This window comes from Cetorhinus maximus, chromosome 15 (assembly GCF_964194155.1).
Source record: "Cetorhinus maximus chromosome 15, sCetMax3.hap1.1, whole genome shotgun sequence".
Lineage (NCBI taxonomy): Eukaryota > Metazoa > Chordata > Chondrichthyes > Lamniformes > Cetorhinidae > Cetorhinus > Cetorhinus maximus.
The window spans coordinates 74,071,917-74,095,608 of NC_135893.1; the positions used below are offsets into that span (position 1 = coordinate 74,071,917).

At 42.1% G+C, this 23,692-nt stretch overlaps 2 protein-coding genes across 2 annotated transcripts in view; one reads left to right on the forward strand and one right to left on the reverse strand.

Moving 5' to 3' along the window:
• hagh (hydroxyacylglutathione hydrolase) overlaps positions 1-20,429 on the reverse strand; it is a 29,310-nt gene extending 8,881 nt beyond the window's left edge. Inside the window, exons 1-7 of the mRNA XM_078558658.1 lie at positions 20,266-20,429; positions 18,081-18,247; positions 16,764-16,828; positions 14,828-14,945; positions 13,921-14,029; positions 4,789-4,892; positions 3,325-3,426 (exon numbers count right to left, since the gene is read on the reverse strand). Coding sequence (XP_078414784.1) covers positions 3,325-3,426; positions 4,789-4,892; positions 13,921-14,029; positions 14,828-14,945; positions 16,764-16,828; positions 18,081-18,247; positions 20,266-20,329 — 729 coding nt within the window. The 5' untranslated portion in view covers positions 20,330-20,429. The remainder of the gene's footprint in view (positions 1-3,324; positions 3,427-4,788; positions 4,893-13,920; positions 14,030-14,827; positions 14,946-16,763; positions 16,829-18,080; positions 18,248-20,265) is intronic.
• Positions 20,430-20,462: 33 nt separating this feature from the next.
• On the forward strand, positions 20,463-22,161 carry fahd1 (fumarylacetoacetate hydrolase domain containing 1). The gene has a single exon (XM_078558659.1). It carries the CDS (start codon positions 20,585-20,587, stop codon positions 21,242-21,244), a length of 660 nt encoding a protein of 219 aa, XP_078414785.1. The 5' UTR covers positions 20,463-20,584; the 3' UTR covers positions 21,245-22,161.
• Positions 22,162-23,692: the final 1,531 nt, after the last annotated feature.

The window sequence follows — 23,692 nt, forward strand, 5'->3', positions numbered from 1 at the left end:
CATTGCTTGAAATGCATAATGACATCATCGAGGACAGCTGTGTCCTTGTTGAATCATGCTGCCTTTGAAGAGCAGCCAAACTCACTGCCCTCCTACATTCGTGAGCACACCCTGTAGCATGTTGGGCCAAGACTGTACATACTGGGGCCATAATCACCCTGGCCGACATCATTAGGTTATTTAGCCTTTTCTGGCATTGGAACTAAGTCCTTCTGACCAGCCCAACACTGCTGACCTTCTCGGTCACCTCCTCCCACGCTGCACCTGTCTGGCTCGGCTTCCTCCTTTTGCCTGGGGCTGGAATCAACTTTTCACTTCTGGCGGAGACCACATGTAGGAGGGCTCTGAGGGAGTCCTTGTTGAATCTAGGGGCTGGTTTGGCCTTTCTCCCCCATTTCTCCCCTTACTCCAAAGGCACTGACATCTCTGTAACATGTAACAACTGTACAACTGCTCCATGCAAAAAGGTGGGGAACTTGTTCAGCTTAAAAAGAAAGCCACCTCTGAACATTACCAAGGTTTGGAGACAGCAGAACTCCAAATAAAATGCACTCACCTTAGAAGCCTGCAAACTGCTCAATGACAAATTATTCTGCAGAGTTTGAAGCGATCCTGCATTTGCTGTGTCCCTGACAGTGTCCCGTGCCGGGGGCCCATTAAACTACTGGCCGTGACCTCATTCCGGGCCACAGCCAACGACATAAGAGGCTGGACATCCCACCCTACAGCAGTCATTGCGCGGGATGGAAGATGAATACAAAAGTAGGGAGGTTATGCTTCAGTTATACAGAGCACTAGTGAGACCACATTTGGAATACTGTGTACAGTATTGGTCACCTTATTTAAAGAAGGATGTAAATGCACTGGAAGCAGTTCAGAGAAGGTTTACCAGACTAATATGTCTTATGAGGAAAGGTTGGACAGGCTAGGCTTGTATCCACTGGAGTTTAGAAGAGTAAGAGGCGACTTGATTGAAACATATAAGTTCCTGAGGGGTCTTGACAGGGTGGATGTGGAGAGGGTGTTTCCTCTTGTGGGAGAATCTAGAACTAGGGGGTAAAAGCAAAACACTGCGGATGCTGGAAATCTGAAACAAAAATTGAAAATGCTGGAAAAACTCAGCAGGTCTAACAGCATCTGTGGAGAGAAAGGCAGAATTCATGTTTCGAATCCGTATGATTCTTCTTCAGAGCCCCTTTACCTCCTCCCTCCTCACTGTCCAAGGGCCCAAACACTCCTTTCAAGTGAAGCAGCACTTCACTTGCACGTCCCTCAATTTGGTCTACTGCATTCGCTGCTCCCAACACAGTCTCCTCTACAATGGAGAGACCAAATGTAGACTGGGTGGCTGCTTTGCAGAGCACCTTTGGTCTGTCAGCAAGCATGACCCAGACCTCCTGTCGCTTGCCATTTCAACACACCACCCTGCTCTCATGCCTACATGTCCGTCCTTGGCTTGCTGCAATGTTCCAGTGAAGCCCAACGCAAACTAGAGGAACAGCACCTCATTTTCCGATTAGGCACTTTACAGCCTTCTGGACTTAACATTGAGTTCAACAACTTCAGACCATGAACTCTCTCCTCCATCCTCACCCCTTTTTATCCTCTTTTTTTCAATATTCATTTTTATTTTTTATCCACTTATTTTTATTTATTTTCTTTTTTATTCATTGTTTTATCACCACCTTTTATCCTATTTCGATCTTTTTTCCCACCACCATCCTCTCCCCAACCCCACCCCCAATAGGGCCATCTGTCACTGGTTCATGTTGCTCTTTCCAGAGTGCTTACCCTTGTCCTCCTATTATCACATTCTGCTTTCTGACCTTAATGCCACCATCAGCACCTCCTTTAGCCAGTACCACTACCATTAGCACCCCTTTGTCCTTTTGTTCATGACATCTCTGGTAATCTCTCCTTTGCCTCCACCTACCACTGGCCTTCTATCCAGCTTCACGTGCTCCACCCCCCTTAAACAGTATAAATTTCATCACATTTTTACTTCTCTTTAGCTCTGGAGAAGAGTCATACGGACTCGAAACATTAACTCTGTCTTTCTCTCCACAGATGTTGCTAGATTGTAGAACTAGGGGGTCACTGTTTAATAATAAGGGGTTGCCTATTTAAAACAGGGATGAATTGTTTCTCTCAGAGGGTTGAATGACTTTGGAGCTCTTTTCCTGAAAGGCGGTGGAAGCAGAGTCTTTGAACATTTTTAAGGCAGAGGTGGATAGATTCTTGGTAAGCAAGGGGCTGATAGCTTATTGGGGGTAGGTAGGATGCAAATTTGAGGTTACTATCAGACCAACCATGATCTTATTAAATGGCGGAGCAGGCTCGAGGGGCCGAATGGCCTACTCCTGCTCCTTGTTCGTATGTTCAGTTTAATTATCCCCAATTGACATCTTTTTGGGCGTGTTCCCAAGATGGGTCCAAGAATCGAAAGACCGCTGACTTCAGGGTGTGAAACCCGCTCTCAACGCTCCAGCCATTTTATTTAGCCCAACATCACTAAAACAAGGGATCAGGCCATTATCATATTGCTGATTGTGGGAGCTTGCTGTGCACAAATTGGCTGTAAACTATTTTGAGATGTCCTGAGGTTATGAAAGGCGTTATATAAATGCAAGTCTTTCTTTTTCTTTTCCTGCCAGTGATCATTGCAATTTGTGTGTCTAGGTCATGAAGCAAATCTTTTCCCTATTTGGTGATCTGCTCTGCAGTCTTATATAGAACCCATAACTGCTAGTTCTGACTCAGACACAGGAAACAGGGGTAGCACAATCACTGACCGGTGGTCATTTTGCTTCTTATTTTCGTTTGTTACTGGCAGCTAGATGAGGTCAGTTTCTAACTTGCTTCTGGACCATCACTAAAGGGAAATATTTATTCCCTGTAGATAGCGGTTCAGTAGTGTTCGCTCCAGCAATGGCTGAAGATAACAATTGTTGTCGTATGTAAGATGCATATGGTAATAGGCTATACAATATAACAAATCCAACCAGCTTCTTAAACCACGCAAAGAATAAAGTCACAACATTAGTGAGGTGGTTAAATTGGGTCTGTTACTGTGAAACTTTAAGCTTCACATCCTTCTCAAGTCCTGTTTCATCCAATGGCTGGAGCAGAAAACCTGTTCCAGGGCCACCTGTGTGTGCGGCATTGAACTCAATCGATGCCACAGATCCACCTATGTTTCATTACAGCTAATTAAAATGGTTAGTAGATCAGGAATTAATCATAAGATGGTTCACACACTAGTGTATCAAATTCCATGTGTGCTTCATTCTAATGACTTGTAACCTTCATGATCAGTAAGCTTACCTTTGCCCAAGCTAATTTCTGTTTAATTGCTTCATTGTTTGGTTCAACATGTTGGGCAAATTTGAGATTGTTGATGGTATACTCATGCCCACAGTACACCCTCTAAAAACAAAATATACTAACTTTAATATCACATATATAAAAATTTGGAATGCAACAATACAAATTTAATTATAATTCCTAATAATACTTGCAGTGGTACCAGAAGTTTCTCATCTTGTTCTTTCCACTCCAGATTTTACTGGAGTAGTTGTAAAGGAAAAACTAGTAAAACTTGGAAATGAAAGATACCAATATTGTCTGAACTGGTCTTGTACACTTTAAAATAGAACTCCACTATTACTGATTTTTACTGGGATTTGAAAATTTTGAACTGGTTTTTCACATGTTATAGTATCCTTTTCATTAATTTCCTTTTTAAAAATTCACATATTTTGATTAATATTTGTGCTGATCAATGTAAGGGTACCAAAGTTCCATCAACAACGGGCGTGCAATTTTGACGTTATGTGTCAACTTGGCTGATTTGGTAGGGCTCTCGTCTTTGAACCAGAGATAGTAGGTCCAAGCACTGGGCCAGGATTTTAGCGTATATACTTGGCTGACATTTTGCTGCCTGACTGAGGGAGTCAAGACAGAGATTCCATCTTCAAGAGAGATATTAAACTGAGAGCCTGTCTACCTGTCTTGGTGGCTCAGATGAATATAGAAGATTGCATGATACCATTTAAAGAGCAGGGAGTTCTTCTGGTGTACTGGCCAATATTCCTTCTGCAACCAACCCTATCAAAAACAAATTAACTGGCCACTCGCCTCATTTCCTTTTTACAGGGCTTTACTATACACTAACTGGATGAGGTGGTTGCCTAGATAACAATAATGACAGCACCTGAAAAGTGATTAATTGGTTAATTAATTCATTAGTTAATTACTTGTCTATCCTGAGGAGGTGATAAGGTGCTTTATAAATGCAGTTTATTCCTTTTCACTTCTGAAAAGCACCATCTACTATATTTCATTTCAGTAACACTCTATTCCTTGCATTACCCATCCATATGGAATGAAATTACTAATTCAGTTCCAAGTTACAGACTTTTTAAGGTAAAACTATGGCAAGACTCATTTCTCACAGGATCCTTACAATATGGCCCCTTGGGTGAGGTCTTGGAGAGTGCCTGAACTGTAACCCAGTAAGCGTCTAAGACCTTCAGGAGTAGAGGAAGCAATGGGAACAAATACAAGGGCAGGAAAAGGAGCAAGGAAAAAAATACCAGGATAAGAGGATGTCAGGGACATTTATTTTAAAATAATTGCTGCAGAAATATAAAAGTGACAGAAAACAGATGATAGATTTCTTCTAAATAAAATTTGAAAGTACATATCAAAATGTTGACATCAAAGTGCTGAACGTCTAAAATGACAAGTTAACAGTTAGAATCCTTACTCAAAAGGTAAAACGTTTACCGTATCAGATGGCAGTTTGCCGAGAATGTCAATCAGAGCACGGTACATCTCCTCACCAGATCCTTCAAAGAATTTGCCACAGCCAGCAACAAATAGTGTATCACCTGTGGGGAATCCAAAACCAACTTAGAAATCATAATAGGGACAACTGGGCCTTGAAACAGATTTTGTAAACATGCATAAGTAAAAATAAATATTTGACAGGGAAAGAGAAAGAAACAGATAAAGGCAAAATGTCACCATCAGCACCTCCTTTAGCCAGTACCACCACCATTAACACCCCTTTGGCCTTTAGTTCATGACATCTTTGGCAATCTCTCCTTTGTCCCCACCTATCGCTAACCTTCTATCCAGCTTCACCTGCCCCACCCCCCTAAACAGTATAAATTTCACCACATTTTTACTTCTCTTTAGCTCTGAAGAAGAGTTATACAGCCGCGAAATGTTAACTCTGTCTTTCTCTCCACAGGTACTGTTAGACGTGCTGAGTTTTTCCAGCATTTTTTGTTTTTGTTTGAGAAAAAAACAGAGTATGACTGGCTTTTAAACAGTGTGAATCCATCGCCTTTAATATTCTAAGTGCACCTAATACAAGGACATTAAAAAACGTCAAAGGATTTAAATAATAGTCAGTATATACCATATCTTTCACTTGACTTTATGTTAAAATCCCCCTTTGATTTGGGTTTTTACTTGGCATTTTTGTCAAATTCTTTTTCTAACTGTGTTCCTATTTTCATTTATATTGATGAACGATGATTTTACAAACAGAAAGTGCAAATCACGATCTAATACTACTTCCTTCTAGATTTCCCCTCTGCTGTCCATAATCACTTTGATGTGTGCGGCAGTTCAGCTAATTTAGATTGTGGTCACTGCACAGGCGGATGCTAAAGTCTCCTATTGGGTTCTAGTCATGAGGCCACAGGAAAATGAAGTGCCCTTGCAGGCATTAAAGGCTGGGGCCAGAGTATCCGAGACCCTTGGGAGAGCATGTGAACAGAACAGGGAAGCCAGGGTGTGAATGGTCAGTGTGAAAGCTAATAATTTGCAGCCAAATGTCACAGGGTATTTCTGAGAAATCAATTTTTGCTTGTTAAATCTGTTAAACTGGCAGTGCAGATACACAAGGTTTCATGGTTTATAAAAAAGCAAACCAGTAAAACCATGGGTTAGGTAAGACACCCTGGCTGTTTTGGCCATTGCATGCATTGCAATAGATATTTAAGACCGTGAATACCAGTTGTACCATGGTAAGGACAAGGAAAGCAGAGAGAGGTTTAATGACCTCACCACAAGGCAAAAAGTAGACAGTGGAGATGGCGGTGTAGTGGCACTGTCATTGGTCCAATAATCCAGAGGCTCAGGCTAATGCTCTCAGGGGACATGGGTTCAAATCCCACCATGGCAGCTGGTGGAATTTAAAGTAAATTAATAAAATCTGGAATATAAAGCTAGTCTCAGTGATGGTGATCATTATAAGCAATCATTGCTTGTTGTAAAAATCCATCTGGTTCACTAATCCCCTTTAAGTAAATAAATCTGCCATCTTTACCTAGTCTGGCCTACATGTGACTCCAGATCCACAGCAAGGTGGTTGACTCTTAACTGCCCTCTGAAATGGCCTAGCAAGCCAAGCCACTCAGTTCAAGTATAATTAGGGATGGACAACAAATGCCAGCCTTGCCAGTGATACGCATATCCCACAAAAGGATTAAAAAAAAAGCTTTAAAATTTAAAGTTAGTTCGTAAAAATAAAACTATAAGGGGTTTTGATTGAGTACACGGGGAGCAATTGTTTCCAGTGACAGGAGGGTCAGTAAGAAGGGGCACAGATTTAAGGCAATTGGCAAAAGAACTAAGATAGTTTAATTGGCATTTTGGGCTGGATTTTGTGGGCAGTAATAAAGCAACATCACTCGCTGATAATCTTGAAGGAAGGTGCCCATAAAGATCTTGTGATCTCCGTGGTGCAGGTTTTTCCTTTTCGCACGTTAATTTTAATCTGGCGCCAAGTCAAGGAGATCTCCAGGCATCCAGCAGCAGTGATGTCATCAAGCAAGATAAACAACCAATCACATTGAAGTAATCTCACAGATAGCAAATTAGAAAGTAAAACAACTGAATCCTTTTACTTTGATTTTTAAATTTTACAGATAGCAAAATGTATGATTTGGACATACACATGGGGTTAAGGGAGGAACTAAACTGTAATAAACTTTTATTTTTTTTTTAAATGTGGAATTTCATATCATAAGAGAAATTTAATATTCAACTAATAAAATTACACTTTCAGGGCCAGTGAGGCTGTTCAGCAGTATTGAGCTATTAAAAACTGTTACATCTCAACAAGGTGTAACCTTTTCAAGGGTTTTAACTGAGATCGTAAGAATGGAAGTTGTCATCAGTCAAATGATTTCTAATTGATTGCAGTCTGTGGTTCCCGCTACACTGCAGCTTCTTCAGAAATATAACGCCACTGGAAGAAACTTCTTATTTCTATGTTTGACTACACATTTGCAGACTTGAGATGTTGCTGTCAGTTTCAGAGGAGTTATGATGATGAATGCTGACAGTTTTGTCATTATTACTAAAGCAAAACCCAGGTCAGTGTCAATGTATCAGTAATTACATTATTTTTTCTGACCATGCTTTAATGAAGCTTCATGTTCGATACACTCTATGCCATCGTCAGATGGAGACTCGGTTCTACAAGACAGATTCATTTGGACACATTACTGGACCATATGCTGAGCAGTGATTCAAACTTAAAACAGACTATAAATTATATACAGATTAGCATTGCAAAGCCCACAGCCCCTCCCCACCCCAGTAATTACACTGTTAATCTTTCAAAATTATATTTTAAACACTGAACTACATTTTAACTCAGTAAATATTTCAGTTTTTTCAACCCAAAAATGTGTAAAGATATTGGTTCTCTGAAACAGCTACAATAAACATTTCTCCTTGGACCTTGACAATCTGCTGGTTGACTGCAATTACATTGTACAGCAATTACATTGTTAAAGACAACTGCTTGTTAAAACAGGTGATAGGAATTGGTTTACCCATCAAAATATTATAAATGGGTGCAGCTGTAACATTCTGGCGTGGAAGGGACTGGAAAAGTTTGTTGTACGGAAGAGCTGGCTTGAGAATAAACCAGCTTGAGGTAAAAGACTAGCTTTGGACTCTTTCTTCCATGACAAGCATTTATTCTTAGTAACAGTCAGAATGCAAGGATGGGACAGTCTCATGCAGAATAAAGACTGCCACAAGTCAGATTCACTTTAAACAAATATCTGTAATGTCCTAGTGCATAAATATCAGTAAAGCAGCACTACGCTACTCAGTTACCATTTGAAGCATACGACTTGCACAAAAATATCCAACATCATTAAGAAAAATTTGGTCATTATCAGATTTGTTTTTGTGGGAGCTTGCTGTGTGCAAATGGGCTGCTGGATTCCCAGGGTTAGAATTTCAAAAAGCACCCAATTGGCTGTAAAGCACTTTGCCTAGGGATGTGAATGGCACTATATAAGTGCCAGTTTTTCTTTTCTTTTACTGCAATTACTTCTGGCTGCTTAGGAAAAGGCTGATGTTGTTGGTGTCACAGTAGGTATCTCTGCAGAAGAAGGTGGTAATAAAGAGAAGGAAGGCCACAGTTACTGATGGAGGGCATCTTGACCTCTTGCATGTTTGATCTTTTCTAAAACTAACTTCAAATAAGGTTTTAGACTCAGAATCATAGACGTTTATAGCACAGGAGGCCATTCAGTCCATCATGTCCACGCCAGTCAACAAAGATCTAACAACACTAACTCTGTTTTCCAGCGCCTGGCCTATAACCCCGGAGGCTATGGCAATGCAAGTGAATATCTACATATTTCTTAACTGTTCGAGAGTTTATGACTCAACCACCCTCTCAGGCAGTAAGTTCCAGTCTCCCATGAGGGACCTTATCAAAAGCGTTGCTAAAATCCATGTAGACTACATCAAATGCTTTACCCTCATCAACACTCCTGGTTACCTCCTCAAAAAATTCAATCAAGTTTGTCAAACATGACTTAACAAATCTATGCTGACTATCCCTGATTAATCTGTGTTTCATCAAGTGCAGATATATTCTGTCCCGCAAAATTCTTCCTAGGAACTTCCCCACCACCGAGGTTCGACTGACTGGCCTGTAATTTCCTGGTCTATCCCTTCCTCCCTCGTTTAATAATGGGACAACATTAGCAGTCCTCTGGCACCTCACCTGTGGCCAGAGAGGATTTGAAAATTATTACCAGGGCCCCTGATATCTCTTCCCTTGCCTCTCTCAACAGCCTGGGATACACTTCATCCGGGCCTGTGGATTTATTCACTTTTAAGGCCGCTAAACCCGCTAGTACCTCCTCTGTCTCTCTCATGTTAATTTCCTCTAATATTTCACAGTCCTCCACCCTGATGCCTATAACCTTTTCCATTGTGAAGACTGATGCAAATTATTCATTGAGGACTGTACCCATATCTTCCAGATCCACACACAGATTATCTCTATGGTCCCTAATTAGCCCTACTCTTTCTCTAGTTATTCTGTTGCTCTTTATATTTTAAGAATTCCCTTTGGATTTTTCCTTTATTCTACTCACCAAAGCTTTCTCATGCACTCTCTTAGCTTTCCTAATTTTTTTTTAAGATTCCCCCCTGCACTTTTTATACTCCTGTAGGGACTCTGCTGTATTGAGCCCTCGGTATCTGCCATAAGGTTCCCTTCTTTCCTTAGTCCTAAAACTTTATGTCCCTTGACATCCAGGGTTCTCCAGACTTGGTCCCCCCTTGTCTTTATAGGAACATATTTACCCTGTACTCTCGCTATTTCCTCCTTGAATGCCTCCCACTGCTCTAACACAATTTTATCCGCAAGTAGCTGCTCTCAGTCCACTTGGGCCAAATCGTATCTCATCTTAGTAAAATTAGACTTTCCCTAGCTTGGAACTTTTATTCCTGGCCTAACCTTATCCTTTTCCATAATTATCCTAAACTAACTGAGTTATGGTCACTATCTCCAAAACGCTCCCCTACTGATACGCCTTCCACCTGTTCGGGCTCATTTCTGAATATTAGCTCCAGAACTGCCGCCTCCCTTGTTGGGCATTCTACGCACTGGCTAAAAAGAGTTCTCCTGGGTGCAACTTAAGAATTTTGCTCCCTCCCTACCTTGCACACTAAAACTATCCCAGTTAATGGGCAGAATTTTCTGCCTGTCGGGCGGGTGGGCCTGACCCAATCTCCAGTGGGTGGGGAGCCGATCCCTGCCGGAGAAGCGGGCCCCGCTGCCATTTTAAGTGGGTGGGCCAATTAAGGCCCGCCCAGTGTGTCGCCCGGCGGGAAGCGCTATTCGCTTCCTGTGCGGGCCGGGGGGGGGGGGGGATTCCCCAAATGCGAGAGTGCATTCACGCATGCGCACGAAAGAGCGCACACCTCCCTGAGGCTAAGTGCAGCCTTAGGGAGATCGCTGACAGCTTTATAAACTTTAAAAATAGAAAAAAAAAATCCTTAACATGTGCCCCTCATGTGACAATGTCACACAAGATGGGACGTGTTAATAAATTTCACTGAAACTTTAATAAATTTTTTTAAACCCTACATGAAACCTCATCCCGCTGGCGGATGAGGTTTCATGTTTTTTCAGAAGCCTGCCGGGGCTCCTGGCCTGCCCGCCAGCCTTAAGGTTGGACGGGCAGGGCCTTTAATTGTTTTAGTTATCCTGTCAATGGCCTCAATTGGCCATTGACAGGTCGGCGGGCGGACAGCTGATCTCGCTGTGCCCCCGCCTTCCTGAAGATTTAAATGGGGCGCAATAATGTCGGGGGGCCCGCGTCAGCGAGCGGGCTCCGCCCCCTGCTCGCCGACGGAAAGATTCAGCCCAATATTTGGGTAATTAAAATCCCCAAATATTACTGCTTTATTATTCTTACACTTCTCTGAAATTTGATCAATTATTTGATCCTCTATCTCTCCCCGTTTGGGGGCCTATAGTACACACCCAACAGCATGTTTGCCCTTTTTGTGTTTTTTACTTCTACCCATATGGCATTATTTGATGATCCTTCCAAGATATCATCCCTCCTCACTGCTATAATTGATTTATTGATCAATATTGTGACCCCCCACCTCTTTTCAATCCCCTTCTCCATTTCATCTGAATACCCTATAACCAGGCTGCCAATCCTGCCCTTCTTTTAGCCAAGTCTCGGTCATAGCTATGATATCATACTCCCACGTGCCTATCTGTGCCCTCAGCTTGTCTGTCTTATTCCTCAGGCTCCTTACATTAAAATATATTCCATTTAGCCTTGCTAAACTCACTCCTTTCTTATCTAGCCTATGTTTCCTCTGCCTTCCAGGCTCACTCACTAGCATTTTAACTTCTAATTCCATCTCAGTTTCTCTCCCCTCTGAGCTACTTTTCAGGATCCCATCCCCCTGCCAATTTAGTTTAAATCCACCCCAACAGCATTAGCAAACCTTCCCGCGAGGATGTTAGTCCCATTCCTGTTCAGATGTAACCCATCCAACTTGTACAGGTCCCACCTCCCCCAGAAATGGTCCCAATGCCCCTGGAATCTAAAGCCCTCCCTCCTGCACCATCTCTCCAGCCACGCATTCATCTGCTCTATCCTACTGTTCCTATACCCACTACTGCGTGGCGCTGGGAGTAATCTGGAGATTACTACCTTTGAAGTCCTGCTTTTCAATTTCCTACCTAACTCCCTAAAGTCTGCTTGAGGGGCCTCATTTCTCTTTCTTCCTATGTCATTGGTCCCAACATGGACCACGACCTCTGGCTGTTCACCCTCCCCCTTCAGAATGCCCTGTAGTCGTTCCGTGACATCCTTGACCCTGGCACCCGGGAGGCAACATACCATCCTGGAGTCACGTCTATGGCCACAGAAGCGCCTGTCCACTCCCCTCACTAACGAATCCCCTACCACCATTGCCCTTCCACACTTCTTCCTCCCCCACTGAGCAGCTGGACCACCTGCAGTGCCATAGCCTTGGCTCTGGTTGGCCTCCAGAGGAACAGTCACTCTCACCGTTTTCCAAGGCTGAAAAATGGTTTGCGAGCGAGATGCACGCGGGGGATTCCCTCACTACCTGCCTGCTCCCCTTCTTCTGTCTGGCAGTCACCCATTCCCTCTCTTTTTCCACTTCCTTAAGCTGTGGGGTGACCACGTCCTGAAACTTGCTATCCACAAACCTCTCAGCCTCGTGAATGCACCGTAGTGCCCCCAGCTGCTGCTCAAGCTCCAAAACCCGGAGCTCAGGTTGTCCCAGTCAGAAGCACCTCCTGCACATATGGCCATCCAGACCACCAGGAGCATCTAGGATTTCCCACATAGCGCAGGATGAGCAAATCATGGGACTGAGTTCCCTAGACATATCTTAACTAAGTAGAACATGAACCCTTACTTTTACTTTACTCTTACTCCTACTTGAGCCTCTCTGTTTTAACCTCTGTCCCAGAATCTCTGTTTTAACCTCTCTGTCCCAAAGTCTCGCTGTTTTAACCTCTCACTCCCAAAGTTAAACTGAAGTCCCCGCCGCTCTCCTCGCCCTTTTCAAACTGGTCTCTCCCACTCTCCGCACCCTTTTTAAGAGGCATTGTGAACTAAAAGTGCCAACAACCCTTGAAACTCTCCATATTTGTGTCAAATAACTTCTTATAAAATACTGATAACGTGTTTCTTAAAACAACATGGCCTGGAAATTCAGCAGAGCAACAACAAAGGTGTTGAACAGCGGTCCTGAGCTTCCAATATAGCAGGCAGCAAGTGATCATTCAATAATAAGTCATACTAGTAGAAAATATTTCCTATATTTTCCATTCAAGTCCAGAGAAGGAACCTAATTCCTGTTTGAGGCCCCATCACCTAAGAATGCATGGTTTGGCCCGAGGTAGCTTTTGTTAGCTGCATTCAGGAAAAGCAGGTCTAAATGGGGCCGATAGCTAGAGCTCCTTAAAAGAAGCACTGCAGGCAGCCACCAACAAGATGTTTTCAAAACATACTCATCTGATCGAAGAGCCAGGATGAAGTGGGCTGCTGCTGGTCATCGGGGTCTATCCCACCACCCCCCCACCCCCAATCATTGATGTTCAATCCACCACACTCACTCCCTCCCTCTACCCCCTAACTCCCCCCTCTCATCCCGAATGCCACCACTATCTGCCCCTCTCCCTCCCCACCCCAACCCGCTACCTACACTGCCGCTTATTAATTGTATATTTGGGGTTTAATTGTATACAGGTGGTGGAGAATTAACTGGGGATTCAACCGTGCTCATAAATACAGGAGCAGGCTGAAACCGTGATTGTTCAATTGGAGAATTGGGGTTGCATGTAATGTGTGTGTCTGTAAAGTGTATAAAGACTAGGTTCCAGTTTTATTCTTCAGCAGCTGGGCTAAGATATGACACTGGTAACCTCCCTGTTTACCGCTTACTCTTCCTTCTTCTCACACCCCAAACACTTCCACTAACTACCTCCCTAATTATTCCTGCTAAGTACTCCTTCCTTCCAGCTACCCCAACCGCCCACCCCAGTTACCCTCATTCTCAACCTCCTCCACTTCCTGGTTACCTCCCTTCCTCACTTACCTGACCATGCATTGCAGGGGGCTCCACTAGCTCAATGTAAACAAGGCTCAAGACCTGAATGGAGAGTGCCTCAAAACTCACAATTCAGGCACAGGGTTGGTTCTCTGCACTGCGCACGCCCAACCCGAATACTCAAAAATGGGTGTGCCCAAATGTCTTAATTTGAAAATTCATAAACTTGGTTAATCAAAACTAGCAACTTGAGATTTCTCTCCAGACAAATGTAAACAGAGTCAATACAGTAGGCAGTCAAGAATGTTTCAGATCTAATCTAATCTATAAAAACTTAAAAGAAAGTCATTAGGCCTTATTACATTAAGATTGCTTAGTACTCAACAAGCCACACTCTCAGCAGAGGCAAATGTGGCTTACTTTTATTTGAAAATAACAAATATCTATTGAGTATTTAGTACAGGCTAGAACTATCTACATGTTGAATGATTATTTTGTTACACTGTAGAGGGAGGTTTCAGCTACACTCACCAGTGAATACAGCTGGTGCTTCACTGCTATTCTCTTTTGTCACAAAGTAGCAGATATGTCCTGATGTATGACAGGGTGTAAACAGGCATTTCACATTCAAAGAGCCAACCTGAATGGTTAAGCACATAACGTCTTGTAGTTAGTTTAATTTTTAAACACCGTTTTATTCACTCTAAGTATCATTGACCTAGCCATTTTGTTAACATTCTATAGTATCTCTTTTCCCCCAAACCATTTTGATTTCATAAATTAAACTATGAACAAGCTTTATATAAAACAAGTAAAACAGGCAGAGGACAATGTATAATTCATTTTCCTCGTGCAAAAAAAAATCCTCATTTAAAAATAGCACTGCAGGGGATAAGCTGCAAAACTTGGGACTGCACAGGGCACAGCCAGTAGATGAGATGGGTACACTCAGAGGTGGAAGGTCACCTAACACTTGCCCTCAGTGGTAGAAAATTGAAAGAACTTCTAGCAAGGCTGCAATTATGGCAAAATATTGCTTTGGGGGAGGGGAGAGAGAGGACAAGCAGACATACAAAGCTGACTCATTCATTCTACTGTAACTATATCTCCTGGGAAACCAGTTAATCATCAAGAAGTCCATAGCCCAAACCACTTCAAGCTGGGCAGTGTACCGAATTAGCCTCCAGGGAAATGAAAGACAGCAAACTTAACCTTTCTTAATGAGAAGGCAATTATTTGTCTTGGAAAATGGATACTGCAGCATCAAAATAATTTGAATCTTATTCATCAGCTCATTTATAAATTCACAAACGCGATTGAAATTAATTTACATAATACAGCTATGGCTGACAAACTGAAAGCAACAGGAGCTTATTTACAATGATTATGATACAGGTGATCCTTCTAGTTAGTACATGCTCAGATTCTGGTGATGTACCTGGAATGTTTTCTTGTGTGTCACTCTACAAGTGAGAGCTCCAATCCGGTCATCACCACCATAGACCTGAAGACCTGGTACTTTCTTCACCAGCTCCTTGTTACCTCCAGCGTGGTCCCTGGAAACAAGATGGCAGGACAATATCATCAAAACTAGGTATCAAATAATACAGGAAAGTAGCTATTGCATGTGCACACAGTTGTGGGGTGGGTGGTGAGGGAGATGATAGATACCCACTGACAGAAACACTCTCTCTATAACCAGACTGTGTATCAGTTGTCCCCTTGATCTGGCACTGCAATCTCTCTCAGTTTTTATTGATAATCCCCTTAGTGGCATTGCTTTCCTTACCCATTGCCACTGTTCCAGTCAATTTTGCATGGGAACACCATCTCAGTGCCATTGCTTGCACTTTGTGCTGTTGTCTTATTTTGCGATGCACCATTATCCCAAGGCCCTGCACCCTCTATATTATTCACCAACTGCCATGTCATCACCATATCCTTCTCTATAATTCCCTAGCTATTCCTATCAGCATGTTGATACAAATTAAGTTAAAGAACATATTCATGACCTTACCACCAATGCTATCCCCTTGCCTCTTGCTAGGGCCAAATCAGTACCGTGCACAATCTCAGCATCCTATTCAGCCCCATATAGCATCAGCAGTATTCCTCTCACTAAATCCTCCAACTTCCACCTCATCAACAGCATACCTCTCACTAAATCCTTCAACTTCCACCTCATCAACAGCATACCTCTAAATCCTTCAACTTTCACCTCATCAACAGCATACCTCTAAATCCTTCAACTTCCACTTCAGCAACAGCATACCTCTCACTAAGTCTTCCAACTTTCACCTCATCAACAGCATACCTCTAAATCCTTCAACTTTCACCTCATCAACAGCATACCTCTAAATCCTTCAACTTCCACCTCATCAACAGCATACCTCTCACTAAGTCTTCCAACTTTCACCTCATCAACAGCATACCTCTAAATCCTTCAACTTCCACCTCATCAACAGCATAGCTCTCACTAAATCCTCTAACTTCCACCTCATCAACAGCATACCTCTCACTAAATCCTCTAACTTCCACCTCATCAACAGCATACCCCTCACTAAATCCTCTAACTTCCACCTCATCAACAGCATACCCCTCACTAAGTCCTCTAACTTCCACCTTGGCAACATTGCCTTCCACACCCAACTGTTGCTGAAATCCTTATCCACACCTTTGCCACTTCTAGACTGAACACTTCCAATGTCCTCCTTGTTGACCTTCCAAATCCCACCCTTCACAAACTCCAATTGTTGTCCCCACCATCCTGTGCTGCATTAAGTTGCTTATCTTTATTGGCTCTCTGTAACCACCAACTTAAAATGTTTGCTACTCATGGTCTTATCTCGCCATACCTCTACAATCTTACCTCCCAACCAATGCCCTTTGGTTCTCAGACTTTGATTGCCTGTGCATCTCTCCCTTCCTTATTGCACCATCATCAGTGATAGATCCTTCAAGCTGTCTCAAACTTACACTCTGGAGTTCCCTCCCTAAAGTTCACCACACCCTTTCAGCCTTTAAGCATCTCCTCAAAACATTTATTTTTGCTCATACATTTGGTTATCTCATTTAACTCTTCCACTACTGCTGCATCTATTCTACAGACTGCCCTTGCGTGTTTTCTATGTTAAAAGCACTATATAAATGTAGACTGCTGTTCTCTAAATCTTGCTTTTTTGTTAAGTCCAGACCTGAATACAGAAGCAACTGACACACACCTGTAAGGAATAGACTGAGCCAAGAACCCAAAATCAACTTGAATCCTGAATTTTATTGCAGGTTTATACTGGCTACCATTGGTGTTTTCTCTGTTGGATATGTTATTCACTCCCTTTTTAAAGTTCGCTTTTAAAAAAACAGCACATGCTTACCAGTGGTGATGTGTGGTAAGAACTGTAGTCAGTTTTACTCCGTGCTTTTTGACTGCTTCAACTACCTAAAAGAAAACACAGACAAAACAGAGATAACTCACTTGGAACTGAACTTTATTTGCAACTTTCAAAGCTCAGGTCTTCGAAAATGAACTTCAGTAATTTGGTAATTGAATGTTATGAACTATAATTACTAATTTACAAAGAAATTGGAAAAGTATATCGCTGGTGATATGATGTAGAAACCAAGTGAAACAGTGGATTTCATATCCTATTTGTAAAATCCATCAGAATTTTCCATTTTCTTCATCTAGGTGGTATTATCATTACACACATAACATTCATTTTTGTTGGTCAGTGGGTTCGGATAAGCTCTGATTGCATGATATGGATTGTGCACCATTTCCCCATAAGAATGCAGTTCAGAAAGCTATTAGGCACAGGTTGGCAATTGCCAAAGCTTAGGGCCCTCTCTTATTGTGTATAGGCACACTACAGGAGTTTCAGCAGTTTAACTGGTCAATCGTCAATATATTACATTTTTATAATACTTTTCATGACTTCAAAAAGTCCCAAAGCACTTTACAGCTTCATAATGAAATACTTTGAAGTGTTGCTATATAGCAGACTTGACAGTCAATTTGCACACTCCCGCAAACAGCAATGTGATAAATGATTAGATCATCTGTTCTTGGTTAATCGATTAACCTTCTATCCAATGTTATATGCCTGCATAACAACATTGTCTAAATTATAATTTAATGTTGGAAATAGATCAGTGATTTATCTACTGCAAAAAGTAACTTTACCAAGCAGTTATTTTAAATTTGAAAATTGTACTGTTGTGCTCTGTTAATTTGAACTTTAAATGCCGTATTTCCAAAATTGTATATTATGTTAAATTGAATCAAGTTAATAGTCAAGTTCTTTTTGAAATATACTTCTGTAAGAGCTGATTTTAAACCCTATAATAAGTGTTACAGATGTAGCAGAATAAAACCGTTATAAGTAGATACTTCTGTGAGTTTTGAATTAATTGATACTCAACCAGTGCTGTACTTCATTCACGTTAAAGGCCAAACTGTGGTTATGCTGCATTAATTGAATTGGCTTTTGTAAGATCACCCAAGAGCTGATTTAGGGAATACATATAAACACCTGAAAAGAATCATAAACCCGGCCCATTTGTGTTACAGCCACAAAGCACATACAAGAGAGAACTTCTGATCTGCTTCAATAGCATTTTAATCAAATAAGAAAGTTTACCAACATCTAACTAGCTAAAATATTTCAAAAAGATTTTTTTTTTCTGCTTGCCTTCTGTGGCTCCACTGGATCCACTATTGCTGCTTCTCTGGTCTCATTATCAATGAGGAGATACATATAGTTATCAGCGAGTGCTGGCAACAATTCAACCTTCATGTTTGCCTGAATAATGGTTTCAGACTTTCTAATGGCACTTCCAGAGTGTAAGTAAAATGAACCTGCAAACAGATATGGTAAATAAACACATATGAAATTATATAAATGATTCAATGATTCCTGAACATTTGTATCAACATTGAAAATCACGAACTGTTAATTGACAAGAGTATAAAATTGTTTTTTGTTTTGTAAAGGGGTCTCTAGTTTTAGAATCAAAGGATGCTACACAACATCCTAAACCATGATTATTTGTTTAAGTCATTATTCCCCTTCTCCCCCACCATTCCACACCCCCCCCCTCCCCCCCTCCCTGCAAGCCCAACTTTCTGTTCTCCTATTCTGAGTGCTTAGGTTTGCTATGGTAATTTTTATGGATGCTATTAGCCCTCCCCTACCTCACCCAAACAAATATTCTCTCTGTGCTCATTTATATTTCATTTCTGTCTTATTCAACAGCACCAAAATGCACTTCCAGCACAGATCATTCTGTAAGCATCATGGCCTATTTTAACTTTTCCTAGACCAGGATGCTGAGGCCAGTTGTAACATCCAACCACAGACCTGGCTAAAATCAGATTGGTACAGATTTAACTTGTTTTGGAAGTAGATATTCTGCAATAAAGCAAGCCGTGTTCTTTAATCTCATCTTTAACTTAGGCCAGGAAACACTGTCTCCATTTCCAAGTGTATAGTGATGCATTTTTAAACTGGTTGGATTTGATTAAACAGTTTCATTTGAGCTAACACAGTTATGGCCAAAGAGCCCCATTTTATATTGTCATCTCTCTGAGTTCCCTTTATCCTTTGCATTTCATGTCAAATCAGGAAAAGGCTCCATTACCCCTGATTGATATCAGTCATAATCAATTGGATTAAAGGAAAGCTGGCACTGAAAGAGGCCTGCATCTTTATAAAGCAACGTCAATTTGCACTGAATCTATTTGAATATGATTACAAATGTCTGAATAAGTTTCGGAATAGTTATACCTGTACAAGATGTTTATTTAATATGGAAAATGTTGCATGTTGTAACACAAAGCTTATTTATTTAGAAGCCGCACTTCCTATTAATAGGGGAGCACCTGCAGTATTATTCACGTAAACTGTGGGGTGCTGTTTTATGATGTGTAGGAGATAAAGATTTAAGCATAGAATCTCCTGGATGTTGGTAAACTCCAGAAACCACACACCATCAAACACCAGAATATTGGCCTACACCCATGTACGTACATCAACTTGGTTTAATATGCAATTAGTCAGTTTGTTAAAAGAGTCGTTCGTTTTTATCACACTACTTCAGTTTTTTCCGCTCCTCATCCTTTGCACATTATTTTTTTAACCAAGATAACGAGTGGCCTTTTTGTCCAAGTTTCCATTAATGCTGCTCTATAGTCGTCCACTAGGATATTCACGAGTGGACCAGATTGCCTCCCTCCGTTTTTCTATTCTATACTATGTCAGTGACAGGCCAGCCATGACGTTTCCAAAACATACATGTCTTTATTTCCTTGAAAGTATCTGAACAGAGAATAGGAGCTCGTATTTTAAACACAGCTCTATATAATCAAAATCCATAATCTTGTTTGAGCACCTCCCCAATGCAAAAAATTTACCAGGGCCTGATACACTGTATTAATCCCTAGTCAACACTTGTAAATGTTCAGCACGGCCTCTGTGCTAACTGGCAGGCCCACGAAAAAAACTCTCAAAACCGAGGAAGAGGCATTTTGCCACTTTAATTTAATTAGCTAGAATAGCTTCTGGATTACAGGAGTATTTTAAAAGAACATCATGTAAAGTATCATAAAACATTTAGGTACATGAAAAGTTAAACTCGACAAATACGAACGACAATCTTTGTTTTTAACAGAATATAAACCTTTTGAAAAATACTACAAAGACATAATGATACAAATGTTTGCAACTAGGAGAACACCTGAATGTATTATTGAAAACAAACTGTTGTTGCATTTGACACGACACCAGCTGGACTGACAAACGCATCTGTAATTTAGCTGATTGGGGAAGGTTGTGTGACAGTCACCCTGAGAGCAAGGGAAAGGAAGCGAGCACCTACCGAGCCTGTGAGCAGCAGCTGTCAGCACAATCACACTGCCGAGTCGGTGCAGCTTCACCAGCATAGTCAGAGCTGGAAACCGGGAGCCGGAGATCGCCACTGGGAGGATCCACAGCCACACATCAGCCTTTCACCTCCAACCCTGAACTGCTCCTTCATTGGGCAATCTCAGCCAATTGCAACATTTCCCTATAACCCTTGGGCGGCGCAAAGGTTGCCATTTGTGAAGGGTAAAATAATCAAAAAGGGTCGGGGTGCAGCTGGGATTTTGCCGAAGGGGTTGTCAGAGATTGAACCCGGTGTGTTTGGGGCTAGTGTGATGTCTGCCAAGGATTTGCACTCATTCTGGGAGTGGGGCAGGAAGATTGTTTGCGTGGGCAGGAATTATGCTGAACACGCTCGGGAGTTGGGGAACCCGCTGCCCGGCGCCGAGCCGCTGCTGTTCCTCAAGCCGCCCAGCGCCTATCTGCGGCCGGGCTCAGCGATCCGACCACCCCGCTACAGCCGCCGGCTGCAGCCCGAGGTGGAGCTGGGCTTGGTGTTGGCAAAGGGCGGCAGCTCCATCCCGCAGGAGGAGGCTATGGGCTACCTGGGGGGCTACGCACTATGCCTGGACATGACGGCCCGGGACACCCAGGAGGAATGTAAGAGGAAAGGACACCCCTGGACTCTGGCCAAAGCCTTCGACTGCTCATGTCCGGTCAGCGACTTCATCCCCAAGGACAGGCTCCCCGAGCCGCACGGCCTGACTCTCTGGCTGAAGGTCAATGGGCAACTCAGACAGCAAGGGCACACCTCGCAGATGATATTTCCCATCCCCTATCTCATCAGCTACATCAGTGGGATAATAAGACTGGAAGAAGGGGACCTGATCCTCACCGGAACTCCTGCAGGAGTGTCTGATGTACAGGAACACGATGAGCTGCAAGCTGGCATTGACGACCTAATTACCATGAAGTTCAAAGTGAAAAGCGATTAATTTTGTTTAAAATGTAATTGCTTGCATTGCAGTTTTCTCCACAACTGTAGCATGGAAGTGTCTGCCAATCATTCAACAACATGCATTCAACCGGGGAGAGCTACTAGTGGTCCCAGTAATGACAATGTTAATGCTGCATCAGACTGGCTATTGAAGATTTTTAAAAACTGCAATTGTAGTTTTTCAACCTCTCTTGGCACAAGTAAATTTCTATAGGTTTTCTGTGGACTATAAACAATTTAAATGGTGACTTAGTACAATGAATTATTTCCTACATTACAACAGTGACTATAATGTCATTACAAATATAAACTGATATTCTCATTGCAGATTGTGTGCAAAATGGCTGCTGCATCATTTGCATAGTAACAACATTTCAAAGTAATTCAGTGCTTTGGGATATTCTGAGAGCTGTTACATGCAATTTAAATGCAAGTTCCTTCATCTCAAATTGGTCACAATATTACCACCATTTGCAACAGGACTTCATTCCAGTGTTAGATAGCTCAAAATAATCTTTCTAGCCCTAACTCGTGGAAAAAAAATTGTACATGCTGTGTTTTTCAGAATTCAAATGTATATACAGTGGTATATGTCCACTAGTACCAAAATCTTAGTGACAACATTATCTTAGAGAAATGGATGTGAGCCAACTCAGAAGTTCTAATTTTTAAACACATTTAATATTTGGGGGGGGCTCATCAAATTGTTTGAATAATTGGTGTCATGTTTTAGGAGTTTATCATTTTGTTTCTTCATGGAAATGATTTTGGAATTGGGTTCAGCACTATTTTTTAAGGGTGCATTTTAAGCCAAAATTACTTCATATAGGTTGAAAAAGGCTGCAGTCATTGAATGTGCATTGGAGCCAGAATAGTCTGTATAATAAACATTTCAAACTACCTTCATAATTGAAATTGATAGAATTTGTGGGATTCATAACTGGTAAAATGAAAGACAGTTGTCTCATTCCAGGCGCATTCACCAGGGATAGCCACCATGCAACATGAGAACAGTAGTCAAATATCCCAGTTAACCTCGGGTTCCATCTGTCAAATATCCCAGTTAACCTCGGGTTCCATCTGTGGTGAGACCAAAGAACAAAGAAAAGTACAGCACAGGAACAGGCCCTTCGGCCCTCCAAGCCTGCGCCGATCATATTGCCTGTCAACTAAAACATTTTGCACTTCCGGGGTCCATATCCCTCGATTCCCATCCTATTCATGTATTTGTCAAGCTGCCTCTTAAACACCACTATCGTATCTGCTTCCACCACCTCCTCTGGCAGCGAATTCTAGACACTCACTACCCTCTGCATAAAAAACTTGCCCCGCACATCACCTTTATAGTTTTCTCCTCTCACCTTAAATCTATGTCCCCTAGTAATTGACTCTTCCACCCTGGGAAAAAGCTTCTATCTACTCTGTCCTTGCCACTCATAATTTTGTAAACTTCTATCAAATCGCCCCTCAATCTCCGTCTCTCTAGTGGGAACAATCCGAGTTTCTCCAACCTCTCCTCGTAGCTAATAACCTCCAGACCAGGCAGCATCCTGGTAAACCTCCTCTGTACCCTCTCCAACGTCTCCATATCCTTCTGGTAATGTGGTGACCAGAATTGCACGCAATATTCCAAAGTGTGGCCCAACCAAGGTTCTATACAGCTGCAGCATGACTTCCCAGCTTTTATACTCAATACCTCTGCCAATGAAGGCAAGCATGCCATATGCCTTCCTGACTACCTTATCCACCTGCGTTGCCACTTTCAGTGACCTGTGGACCTGTACACCTAGATCCCTCTGCCTGTTGATGCACTTAAGGGTTCTGCCATTTACTGTGTAATTCCTGCTTGTATTAGACCTTCCAAAATGCATTACCTCGCATTTGTCCGGATTAAACTCCATCTGCCATTTCTCTGCCCAAGTCTCCAACCGACCTATATCCCGTTGTATCCTTTGACAATCCTCTTCACTATCTGCAACTCCTCCAACCTTGGTGTCGTCTGCAAACTTACTAATTAGCCCAGTTACATTTTCCTCCAAATCATTTATGTATACCACAAACAGCAAAGGTCCCAGCACTGATCCCTGCGGAACTTCACTAGTCACAGCTCTAGAAGTTGAGAAAAAGGCAATGCCAAGAACAAGTCAAGTACTTCTGTCTGCTTTTAAAAGAATTGGAGAAGCATATGAAAAACAAGTTTAAGTTGCTACTGAATAGTTAGATTCTGGGTACTACTGGTATACTCCTAAACACACAAAACTCCAATTGTGTGTGAATGGCGAGAACTCATTAACATGTTGCTTGTCAAACAAAACGGGAAGCCAGAGATGTTTACCCAGCCATTAAAAGAGCGACAGGGACTCAGGTGAAAGTTAGGGAGGTGAATGATGATGATGGGGTGGGAATCCTGGGGCAGAGATGGTCTAGAAAACCAGAACACCTTAAA